The sequence below is a fragment of the Camelina sativa genome, chromosome 8 (assembly GCF_000633955.1).
Source record: "Camelina sativa cultivar DH55 chromosome 8, Cs, whole genome shotgun sequence".
Lineage (NCBI taxonomy): Eukaryota > Viridiplantae > Streptophyta > Magnoliopsida > Brassicales > Brassicaceae > Camelina > Camelina sativa.
The window spans coordinates 25,990,280-26,001,895 of NC_025692.1; the positions used below are offsets into that span (position 1 = coordinate 25,990,280).

General features: G+C 34.9%; 3 protein-coding genes across 4 annotated transcripts; 2 read left to right on the forward strand and 1 right to left on the reverse strand.

The window, feature by feature from the left end:
- LOC104708691 (probable protein S-acyltransferase 15) lies at positions 3,414-5,665 on the forward strand. Its single transcript, XM_010425296.2, has 7 exons — positions 3,414-3,747; positions 4,235-4,327; positions 4,424-4,525; positions 4,612-4,683; positions 4,923-5,021; positions 5,122-5,217; positions 5,339-5,665. Exons 1-7 carry the CDS (start codon positions 3,487-3,489, stop codon positions 5,429-5,431), a joined length of 816 nt encoding a protein of 271 aa, XP_010423598.1. The 5' UTR covers positions 3,414-3,486; the 3' UTR covers positions 5,432-5,665.
- On the forward strand, positions 5,803-7,345 carry LOC104708693 (thioredoxin-like 3-2, chloroplastic). The gene is made up of 5 exons (XM_010425297.1): positions 5,803-6,162; positions 6,452-6,526; positions 6,671-6,737; positions 6,856-6,873; positions 6,990-7,345. Exons 1-5 carry the CDS (start codon positions 5,843-5,845, stop codon positions 7,092-7,094), a joined length of 585 nt encoding a protein of 194 aa, XP_010423599.1. The 5' UTR covers positions 5,803-5,842; the 3' UTR covers positions 7,095-7,345.
- On the reverse strand, positions 8,203-11,443 carry LOC104708694. Of its 2 annotated transcripts, none has more exons than XM_010425298.2 (11): positions 10,933-11,443; positions 10,325-10,687; positions 10,006-10,226; positions 9,817-9,890; positions 9,411-9,465; positions 9,259-9,333; positions 9,086-9,159; positions 8,943-8,991; positions 8,723-8,807; positions 8,574-8,630; positions 8,203-8,478 (listed from the first exon to the last, which is right to left on the reverse strand). In XM_010425298.2, exons 2-11 carry the CDS (start codon positions 10,599-10,601, stop codon positions 8,429-8,431), a joined length of 1,017 nt encoding a protein of 338 aa, XP_010423600.1. In that variant the 5' UTR covers positions 10,602-10,687; positions 10,933-11,443; the 3' UTR covers positions 8,203-8,428. The 2 variants fall into 2 exon arrangements, with proteins under 2 accessions (XP_010423600.1, XP_010423601.1); XM_010425299.2 differs by having other exon boundaries at positions 10,929-11,443.

Sequence of the window (11,616 nt, forward strand, 5' to 3'; positions counted from 1 at the left end):
TCACCTTCTATTTCTGGGTTATAACTTGATCTTACATTTTTTTTATTGTTCTAATTTCGTAATTTTAGAAATTTGGTTTTCATGCCAAATCAAATCAAACATTATGGTGTGTTGTACATTGTACCAGAACTTTGTTTTCATGTGGCTCATCTTGAGTAATATTTGTCTTTTCTCTTTCGCTTTCCATTTGAATATTTTGTTAATTAAACAAATATAAGAAAAGATGTGGACACATTAATTTGTAACCCAAATTAATCTTAGGAAAAATAAAAATTAAGTTGGTAAGTTACTCTTAGTATAGCTAGCTAGTCATGAACAAGCGAGGTAGGTGGAGCACTGATATCTGTGCCTGCCATAATCATATGATACGCTCTATTACAATGAAAATCAAAAGACATCAATACATTCAAATTAATGGTTGATGCAATCCCACGCATACATGATCATAATATTACATACATAGGCTAATTATCTACAATCTCTGAAAAGATATGAACGTGTACATCACTACTTGCATATCTATGCAACGACGTATGCATTTTGATTCTTGTCAAAGATTGTTAGCTGTCCCATCCAATATGATGAACTTAACTAATAGCTACTCCAATGTATCTTTAAGTGGAAACGACCTTTTTTTAGATGTGAATCAGAACAAAAATTTTAGTTTTTTTTTCCTTATCTGCAGTGGTATTTGAATTTGTGAATTTGATGGGTTTTTTTTTAATTGGTCTCATGGTTACATTGGTAAACTAAATCATAAAGAATCAAAAGACATTTCATAAACTTTCTTGATATGTCCATCTTATTAAAACACTTAGCGGAATGAACATTGGTTATAAACTTATAGATAAAACTGCCGTATGATTTCAACAAGAAATTAAGTTAAGGAAGAATTAAATGCGAGTTGCTTGCCCCCACAAAAAGCCATTGGAGAGATGGACTGACGAAGATGGGAGAATCTAAAGATATTGTGTCAGGTAGGGGCCGGGCATGCAATTAAGGACAATTTTGATCAGTTGTTTTGTCCTTAATTTAGCATAACACTGATGAAAGGCAAATTAAATAGCAAGAGAAAAGCATTCAAAGAAGAGTAGGTGGTGATTTGGGATCATCACTGTATATTGATATGCAGTAACATCTCGAGTCACACTTAGTAAGCAACAAGTTCTTGGAGGACAATCGGAATAAAGAAAGAATTCGGACCACCATTCCTTTCTTTTCAGAAGACCACTTTTTTTTCTATGACTTCTAAATATATATATACTGTATATATATGTATATATATAAATGGTCATCTTTTCGTGGCCACCATTTTTATTTTGTTTTCAGGACTTGTTACTTGATTATACTTTATACATATAAGTATATAACAAGATTTAAAAAATGTCCGACTGAGTGAAAAAGTCAAATACCGAAGGTTAGGCTCACGTTAATCGTCTCGTAAAATCAAATTTTATCCGGGGATTTCCCTTTTCCACCACTTGTGCAAACATCAATCAAAACAGAAAAGAGTTAATATTCCATTATCATAAATATATTAGAGATTGCCGGATTATATTTTTTTCTTCGCAGTATATATCCGGACTATATTTTTTTTCTAACAGTATATATGTTAATAACCAAAATCAAAGAATAAGTAGGAGGAGTTAACCAAAAAGTAGTAGTCCAGTCATATCAAATTACGAGCGACAATGTTAATGTAGTATACTCATAAATTAGTTTGTTAGAGATTTTTAAAGAGATCGAGAGATTTAGTTAACCTGTCAGTGGTCGGATATATAAGCCTTGTAAAACACAATCTATGTATACTTCATTTCATAATCAATAAAGAAAAGTCAACAAGAAAGTTCTTCGTTTAGGTAATCAAATTACAATAAGGAAATTAAATTCGGTATATGAATTTAGGTTAGGATTTCATAATCTTCTCTTCATTATATATTGACAAATGTAGACGCTATTACTGATTGATTAACCTATGTTTATCTACAGTCCCTTGGTTATCAGAAAAAAAAAAAACAAAAAAAGAAGTAGGAGTTAGTCTTATCGTATCTAAAGTTAGAGTTATTTCGATCGTTGTCTGTCTGTATATGTGATTTAGTTTTGAAATTTACATCATGATGACACAAGACTAGTTGCTGTAATGGCAATAAGTATTTGTTTTTGTCGTTCTTTTATATGTGAACGACACTATGAGTATGTATCTATCAAACTTTATCGAATTATATATATGAAAGCATTGTTCAGTTAGGCTGCAATGTGTGCAGGTCCGCCGTGCCTACACATCAAGTGAAGTACTCTAGGGTTTTATTTCCACTTGATCCGTTTTGTGTCTAAAATTAATACTTGGATAAATGTATGTAATTAATCGATTGACGAAATCTTTGAGGTTTACGAATATAGCGTACTGTTATATACAGTATATGTCTTATTCAGTAATATAAATTTGTTGTGTATAAGTGAATTAATAATTCGGTTGATTTAATCATGGAAAATTTTAGCTAGTAGTATACATTTCAAAACGACGAAAGCGAAATAGAATCAGACACGTAGAAGCATGGTGTACCAATAAATACAAGGGACACGAATCACATGGTAGATAATAAACTTATGGTAGCTATGCATTCATAGTACGATCTTGATATTATGTTAGTGTACTATATATGTCTATATATACATTGCATATATGTTATTTTGAATTTTTCTGTCGTACTAATTGATTGTGACTATTTCACAAAACCACACATAACAATTTAACTTGGGAAGGCCAAAAAAGAAAAGTCCGTGTTATAGAGTTACTCAATTACATAATTAGTTTGACATAAATATAACAACATCGATGACCAACTCACAACGGATGCCATGAAAAATATAATGCTAGCTAGAAGTGATTGTAACAAATACCCTTTCTATTGAATAAAAACCCGTAAATGGTTGTAATTTAGTTATTTCTACAATTTCTTATACCTGAAATCAATTCATTCTTTAAAGAAAACATGAATATGAACACCTCAAACTCAATATATTTTAGTAAGTTACAAATATATGTAATTACAAATTATGAGAATAATTAGATATGATTCTACTAACAGCGATAATTGTGCATCACTAGACCCAGCTTCCACATAATATTTTTATTTAAGAAATATTTATTTTAGAAAAGTGATCAGATAAAAGAAAATCAATAATATGTTATGCAGTAAATATTAAACTCTTCCTCTGTTAAAAAAAAAAGAATTAATTTATTTCCTCATTCTTCACATCGTTACATGACCATACCTCAAGCCCAATAACTCACAATAAAGCCCATTAATAACAAGCCCTTTCGTAGTTTCAAGTAATTAAATAACGAATAATGTATCGCCACGTGTTTTGCTCGTAAGTTTGACTTTTTCTTTTTTTCATTACGATTCGGTTACCATCAAAATTGGGCGGGTGAGGAATTAAACCGGTCGTGAGTTGGAGAGCGACGGAGAAGAGATCTTGGCGATGAGTTGCCGGAGATTCTTGTCGATCCCGGTTCTTTCGGTGATTCTGGTGATGGGTTTCGTGTACTACGTCACACTCTTCGTTTTCATCGATGATTGGGTTGGTTTACAAAGCTCAGCTGGGAAATTAAACGCCTTCCTCTTCAGCTTCTTGGCGTCTCACTGTCTCTTCTCGCTCTCAATCTGCGTTCTTGTAGATCCAGGTCGTGTCCCTGCAACTTATGCTCCTGATGTTGAGGATTCTGCTTGGTCCAATAGTAACGTAAGCTCCCTTTTTTCCTTTGGATTTCACGCATTTGGGGAAGTTTCACTGTAATGCCCTGTTCGATTGAGGTTTTAGAATATATATGATAAGACAAGGGCCTTTATCATTGAGTTGGGAGTACAGATTCTTATATGTTACTTGGAGAAAGTATGATCCTTTTTGCCTTTATTGAATTGTATTCTCAATAGGTAATAGATTCTTATGTGTTAGTTGGAGAAGATTAGTCCTTTGAATCTTGAAGAGGCTCAATAGGTGAAAGTCCATGGCTTTTTCTTGTTTCTATTTGGTGTTAGCAAAGAAAGGTTTCAAAATGTTGATGTTAAGAACCTTAGGATGGATGGATTACATACGTTGGTGCTGTTTGATATAAAAGTACCTGTTTTATTTTTGTAATTCTCGAATTCTGATGGTTGAGATTGCAAAGTTGGCATGTAATTGTATTGTTCTGATATGAGTGTCCGGTGTATTTGATTTTATATATTAGGCTACAGAAACAAGGAAATGTGATAAGTGTTTTGCATATAAGCCTCCCCGGACTCACCATTGCCGAGTTTGCAGAAGATGCGTCTTGAAGATGGTAGGTATAGTTTAAGAACTTTTGTGTCAAAGCCTTACCAGAACCATGAGTATCTGAGATTTGTTTGCAAACGGTTTTTCTATGTACATGTGACAGGACCACCATTGCCTTTGGATCAATAACTGTGTTGGTTATGCAAACTATAAGGCATTCTTCATTCTTGTGTTTTATGCAACTGTGGCTTCCATCTACTCCACAGTACGTAAATGCCATTCTCGATTTCTAAATCTAAATTTTTGTTTCTTGGTGTGAATTTCATCTTATGTGTATGATGAATATTTTAGGTGTTGCTGGTTTGCTGTGCATTCAAGAATGGAGATTCCTATGCAGGAAATGTTCCATTCAAAACTTTCATTGTAAGTTTGGTCTACCGGAAAATCCTTTCTAGCTTCTTCATCTTTAGCAATTAATTCATACTCTTTAGCAATTAATGTGATATTCAAAAGTCTCAAAATAAGGCTGCACCAACATGTTACGTGTCTATCGCTTCAAGCAGATTTATCACATCCTTTTCTTAAGAACAGAAAACTGGAGATGAGTAATTTGTTGGTATAGAAAGTAAGTTACAATTTTCTGTGTTTTGTTTACGGTTTAGGTTTCATGTGGGATCTTCATGGTAGGACTGAGCATAACACTTGGGACTCTCCTTTGTTGGCATATCTACCTCATCGCACACAATATGACTACCATTGAGGTATGCATTCTATTTCCATCTACAGTCTTCAAGTACAACGTGTAAAGCTTTTTCTCGCAAATTAATTGACGTGAATCTGATTTTTTTTTTTTTTAATTAGCATTATGACTCAAAGCGGGCCTCGTGGTTAGCTAGAAAATCAGGACAAAGCTATAGGCATCAATTTGATGTTGGCGTTTACAAAAACATCACCTCGGTAACTTTCTCTACATTGAACTCTACCTTTGGCGCCTGTCACAACGTGAACTCTAGAGTCACTTCATCGCTGTTGTGTCTTTGAAAATCTTTTCTGATCAAGAACTTCATCCTTTTCACAGGTGTTAGGCCATAACATGATCAAATGGTTTTGCCCCACATTTACCAGGAATCCTGAAGATGCCCTTAGCTTCTCTACATCGAGAGATAGCTAGCTAAAAACTTCAGTCACCAATCTCCGGTTACACTTTCAGCTCGGATATGGGTAGGGATTAGCCCAACAATTCAATCAAATACTTGTACATTTCTTCTGAGCTCAGAAGCACAAAGCAATCATGTCTATCAGATTTTGCCCGAGAGAGTAGTAGAAAGGAAACAGAGCTAAAGAAGGTTGATATTTATGATGTGACAGTTTTGTAAGATAATGAAAGTATGGTTTTTGATGTGAAGAAGACCATCTAAATGTTGGGTTTCATTGTTTCATATAAAAGTAAAGGCTTTAAATCTGATAATACCATCAAAACATAGAGGCAATTCCTAAATTTAAAAAGAGTTTCCTTTATTGGTATATTTGACTACGGAGGTTAAAAGGCATTATTGCTAATCTTGTTTCAGTGAGAAAGAGAATGTCCGAAATTGTAAATTTGTCATCATCTCTGAGATGTTTAAACCCAAAGATCTCACCTTTGGTTCCTCCAAATCTCTCTCGTCAAATCTCGAGCTCTTTCTCTCAACCGAGAGAATTCAAAGTTCATTCCTTTCCCGAGAAAATATGTTTGGTAGCGGAGAGAATCAGAGCAGTCGGTGCCCTGAAGCAGGACGGTGGCTTGCAAGAGCTCGATGACTCTCCGGTGTCTGTTGAGCTCGGACCGATCTGTAGCGAGAGCCACTTCGATCAGGTGATGGAGGAAGCTCATAAGCTTGGTGAATCAGTTGTAATCGTCTGGTGAGTTTCTAGGTTAAAAAGTTTGTATTTTTCCTTGATTTTTTCTATTTAATTCCATGAGAGTTTAGATCAAATCTGTTTATATAGAATTGGTTTCTGGATCTAGTGGCAATATGAATCCGATGATAAAAAACAAAGAGTAGTTGCCACTCTGATTCTTCCCAGGTTCTTGGAGTTCTCATGGTGTCTCCTCAAGTTGCCAATTGTTCATAAATCTCAAGCCTTTGTTCTCTTATGTTGTTGATTGTGTATCTCTGGTTGGTGAAGATTAGCTACATGGATTTTGTAGGATGGCAGCTTGGTGCAGGAAATGTATTTACTTAAAACCAAAACTCGAAAAGCTTGCTGCTGAGTTCTATCCAAGGTTTGATGAGTCTCTATTCTTGTTTTCACCGAATGTTCAATTTTGATGGATTTGGATCTTGACAGCAAGTTTCATTCATTCACTGGTTTCAACATATTTATATATCTTACTTGTGGTATTCTCCATTGGAAATTTTTCTTCCAGGCTGCGGTTTTATCATGTTGATGTCAACGCTGTGCCATATAGACTTGTTTCTCGTGCAGGAGTCACGGTAAGCCTATTGTATGAATCTTTCCATTTTGCTACCAACTCTATTCGAAATCAGACCTTGGATTGTTGATGTGAAAACTACTTATTCTATGTTTGGAACAATGGTGGGGGGGATGCAGAAAATGCCAACAATACAGGTATTGTTTTATCCGTTCCTGTATCTTCAATGAAACTTATAACTTGGGTCTATACTCTGAAACCCCTCTTGAAAACAGTTACTGATTCTGTTTCGTATCTCTTATACATTCTGCAGCTATGGAGAGATGGTCAGAAACAAGCTGAAATTATTGGTGGCCACAAAGCGCATTTTGTGGTTAACGAAGTACGGGAGATGATAGAGAACGATTCAATCAGTTGATATTCAGAGTCTCAATACTCTGCTCTCTTTTTCTCTGATTGTTTATAGTCTTTTTGGGTCCTCTATATGATGTTGCGGTTATGTGGAAGATTGAACTTGTTGTAGATCAGTTCTGTAACTGGAGTTCGTTATATGTTTAGCAACATAGATTGATGGTTAGTAACTTCGTAAAGTATTTTGTTTCTTCCACATGTAAACAGTTTCTGAATTACCTTGGAATTTTCAACAGTTCAGAGGTTTTGGCATTGTAATTATGGTCTCTTCAAAACATTCACGCCACCTTCTGTTTACTGGCAAAATTACGCTGGGGCTTTTAATCTATAAGCATGAACTGTAAAAATGCCTTTTTATTGATTGATTCCCAGAAATGTAACTACAACTTTTATTCATAATATTAATAAAGCTTATTTAAAACTGAGAATACTATGGTTAATGCTTAATGGGATTATGTTTACTATATACAAGAACAAATTGCTCTCTACAACTAAAAATATTCTAAGTTAGTCAAAAGAATACTTCATCAACTTTGTGCCTCCATCAGAAGAAAAAGAGCTCAGAAAACCCAATATTTCTTCTTCTTCTTGCCTTCCGGTATGGGCAGCTCTATACATATGAAGAACAAAGCAAGCTCAATAAGTCAAAACTGATTATTNCGTATCTCTTATACATTCTGCAGCTATGGAGAGATGGTCAGAAACAAGCTGAAATTATTGGTGGCCACAAAGCGCATTTTGTGGTTAACGAAGTACGGGAGATGATAGAGAACGATTCAATCAGTTGATATTCAGAGTCTCAATACTCTGCTCTCTTTTTCTCTGATTGTTTATAGTCTTTTTGGGTCCTCTATATGATGTTGCGGTTATGTGGAAGATTGAACTTGTTGTAGATCAGTTCTGTAACTGGAGTTCGTTATATGTTTAGCAACATAGATTGATGGTTAGTAACTTCGTAAAGTATTTTGTTTCTTCCACATGTAAACAGTTTCTGAATTACCTTGGAATTTTCAACAGTTCAGAGGTTTTGGCATTGTAATTATGGTCTCTTCAAAACATTCACGCCACCTTCTGTTTACTGGCAAAATTACGCTGGGGCTTTTAATCTATAAGCATGAACTGTAAAAATGCCTTTTTATTGATTGATTCCCAGAAATGTAACTACAACTTTTATTCATAATATTAATAAAGCTTATTTAAAACTGAGAATACTATGGTTAATGCTTAATGGGATTATGTTTACTATATACAAGAACAAATTGCTCTCTACAACTAAAAATATTCTAAGTTAGTCAAAAGAATACTTCATCAACTTTGTGCCTCCATCAGAAGAAAAAGAGCTCAGAAAACCCAATATTTCTTCTTCTTCTTGCCTTCCGGTATGGGCAGCTCTATACATATGAAGAACAAAGCAAGCTCAATAAGTCAAAACTGATTATTTCTAACAGTTGATTTAACATAATCCATAATAAGAAATGTCACATACCTCCTTCAGGATAGATTGAATTGTAATGAACTTCAGCCCAGAAGCTTAAACATATAACTGATCAAAGGTGAATACATGAATTTTATTATATCTGAGATTTTTTTGTTTTTGTCAAAAGAGAGAATATTTGCAAATTGTGTGTAACTTACGGCGATTAGACTTCTGAAAATGCGGCAAGATCTCAATGTAACATGTATCCTTGAATGAAGTTATCACAAACATCCGAACACCAAACTACAGCAGAAAAGAAACAGAAGTAACTTAGTGGCTAGATCTTGCCTCATTTATATTCAAACATCCGTAAAGATACGACCTTTCTTACACACAAATTTATTTACAGTAAAGAAAAAGCTTAAGTTGTGTAAGTACCCAATCCGCAGCAGCCTGAAGAGTAACATGATCACCCCATTCACCATTCCTATGTTCCCAAAGTATTGCGAAAATCTCATCATTAGTGATAAGCTAAAGCAATAAACTCTAGTGGAAAGAATTAAAAGAAATCATTTTCAGACCGTTTCATTGCTTTAAGATAGTCATTGAACGCCATTGGAACATAACCTTCATACATCTCTCTATTATACGCAAGCTGAAATATATATATGAGAATGTTAAATACAGGAAAGCGAAAAGTATGTCAGACTGAAATGGAGGAAATTATATTATTTTCATGGTACTATAACTCAACCTGATTAACAACTTGTTCTCTGACAAAATTATGGTGTTCTGGAGAGCGATAAAGCTGGTCTGATAGCGACCGAAACTGAGAAAATATGTAAACTAGTGAGAAAATGCTGGATATTATTCTGCAAAACCTTAATTAGAAATGAGAAATCAAACCTGGCAGTTTCCATCTCCTTCAATCTTATTCTCCACCAAGCCATAAAGCTGTAATCTGTAGTGTATAATTGGCATACAAAAGAAGAGATTACTGAACATCTATAAATCCACCATTGATTGCCAAGTTAAAACAATGCATTTGTACGCTTAGCACTAATCAAATAAAAAGCCTGAGAAGAAGTTTAAAACCACAAAAAAAAACTCAGCTATCAAGAGTAACTAAGACAATATTAGTTCATCTAGAGCAGCTCAGCTTCTTCAGAAAACTTATAAATTAACCATGCAACTTGAGGCTAGAGATCTGATTGCATTCTAAGTTCTAGCAAATTAAAACAAACCAAATCCAAGAAAATGGTGACAAGCAATTGTGCTCTAGCTTGTATTGGATACCACATCTATAACATACCTTTGAAAAAGCCGTTCATGATCAGAAATCTGCTCATCCTCTGACGGTAATTCTCCATTAATTTTAGGCACATGCTGCATCACAACAAGTAAAATCAGGGATATTAAACTTATATATATATATATATATATATATATATATGCTTCTAATAAGTTGATCAGAAACCTGACAATCGAAACGGGTACTTACAGCAATAGGTATCATCTGGTTCAATCGCTTCCCAAACTCTGACCAAGATTCTTCTTCTACTTCTACAGAACAAACAGAGTCATCATCACGAGATGGGGAACTTTGCACTCCTTTAAATCCTATCCTTGAAGCATTCTTGTCTTCCATGTCACCGTTATGATTATTATGAAAATTATCACTTTCCCGAGTAATATCAATAACATCCACTTGATTATCCTGCCCTGGAGACATAATGAATGATAAAACACTCAAAAACTAAAACCTGGTTCATGTATATAGACAAAACTCTCAAAAGTCAGAAACTTTTCACAAAATCAACCTTGACTAGAGTGAGGCCACTCTTGCGCAACAACTGAATTACGATTAGGATTACTGATCCCTGATGCTTCGGCTTGATCAAGCCTAGACAACTCGTCTTGATAAAACTGAGCAATTACAGCATCATTGTCTACATAACCTTCTCTAACATAGCCTTGAGTACCAGCATCTGGCTCATAACGCGTTACACTAGTGGAAGAACCAGCATTGGTAAGCGTACAAACCTCAAGATCATTGAGACCCCAACGAACAACATCTCGATCAAGCTCATACCCCATTTTTATTTATTCAAAATTCAGAGATGGAAACAAACAACCAAAATTGCGTTTTTGGAAATTGATGTTGCGTCAAGTATTGAGTTTTCCTGCAAAAAAAGATGGAAACAAGGAACGCATGACCCATCAACCAAAAAAAAGGAAAGACGCATATGGTGTGAAATCAAACAAGATCATCTGGAGACTAACCAAACCCAGAACCAAATCCAAATTCAACAAAAGCTCCCAACAAATCCAACAACATAAAAATATTTACTTTTTGACCTTTTCAAAACGAATTAAAAACATATGGAAAGAATAAAAAAAGATTGAGAATTTGGAAAAACCCACCAACCTCGGGAAGATCAGACGGATCAACTTTGATGAAATTTTCTCAGGGAATGAAAAACAAAAAGAGAGATAAAAAGAGAAAGCCTTTATTAGAGATGGGTTTGGTCACAGAGAGAGAAAGAAATCGCAGCCGTTGAAAAAAAAACAACAAAAGACAGAGAGAGAGAGAGAGAGAGAGAGAGATCAAAAAAGCCGGCAGATATATATATAACGCCGTTTCACACCGGCGTTGGAGTAATCGGAGGAGGTCGGTTGCTTAAAGACAATCCTTAAACCCCGACCCCCGCTCTCTATTTCCAATAACCCCTTCTGATTTGTCCACGTGTCTTCACTTTCTTTAAACCGGATTAGATCACGCTTATCTATAACATTAAATGGAACACCATTGTCTTATTTGTCGTCGTGGGTGCATTTAGTACCTTAATTAGGAAATTTATGAGTCGCTGTCACGCTGATGTACGAGGTGGTTTACTGGATAATCTCTACAATTCTCACAATAATTTAATTACCTTTGCACTCGACTCGTCTTCTTGTCAAAACTCGTGACATTTCCTAGCATTATATTACGATTTTAAGATACGTTATCGACATCGTTAGATAATGATGAACTCACGTGTACGTAAACAACATCTGACATAGATTCCTAGTGTTTTTTACACACGTGTTCGTCAATTCCAAATGACACACG

Bases quoted from the DNA above. Each gene is read 5' to 3' on its own strand.
- LOC104708694 (XM_010425298.2), bottom strand. From the start codon at position 10,601: ATGGGGTATGAGCTTGATCGAGATGTTGTTCGTTGGGGTCTCAATGAT. The intron at 9,891-10,005 runs GTAAGTACCCGT...GTTGTGATGCAG, and splicing joins ACCAGATGATACCTATTGCT to CATGTGCCTAAAATTAATGG. The intron at 8,808-8,942 runs GTACTTACACAA...TTTCTGCTGTAG, and splicing joins TTCAGGCTGCTGCGGATTGG to TTTGGTGTTCGGATGTTTGT.
- LOC104708693 (XM_010425297.1), top strand. From the start codon at position 5,843: ATGTCCGAAATTGTAAATTTGTCATCATCTCTGAGATGTTTAAACCCA. The intron at 6,163-6,451 runs GTGAGTTTCTAG...TGGATTTTGTAG, and splicing joins GAATCAGTTGTAATCGTCTG to GATGGCAGCTTGGTGCAGGA. The intron at 6,527-6,670 runs GTTTGATGAGTC...TTTTTCTTCCAG, and splicing joins GCTGCTGAGTTCTATCCAAG to GCTGCGGTTTTATCATGTTG.
- LOC104708691 (XM_010425296.2), top strand. From the start codon at position 3,487: ATGAGTTGCCGGAGATTCTTGTCGATCCCGGTTCTTTCGGTGATTCTG. The intron at 3,748-4,234 runs GTAAGCTCCCTT...TTTATATATTAG, and splicing joins CTGCTTGGTCCAATAGTAAC to GCTACAGAAACAAGGAAATG. The intron at 4,328-4,423 runs GTAGGTATAGTT...TACATGTGACAG, and splicing joins GAAGATGCGTCTTGAAGATG to GACCACCATTGCCTTTGGAT.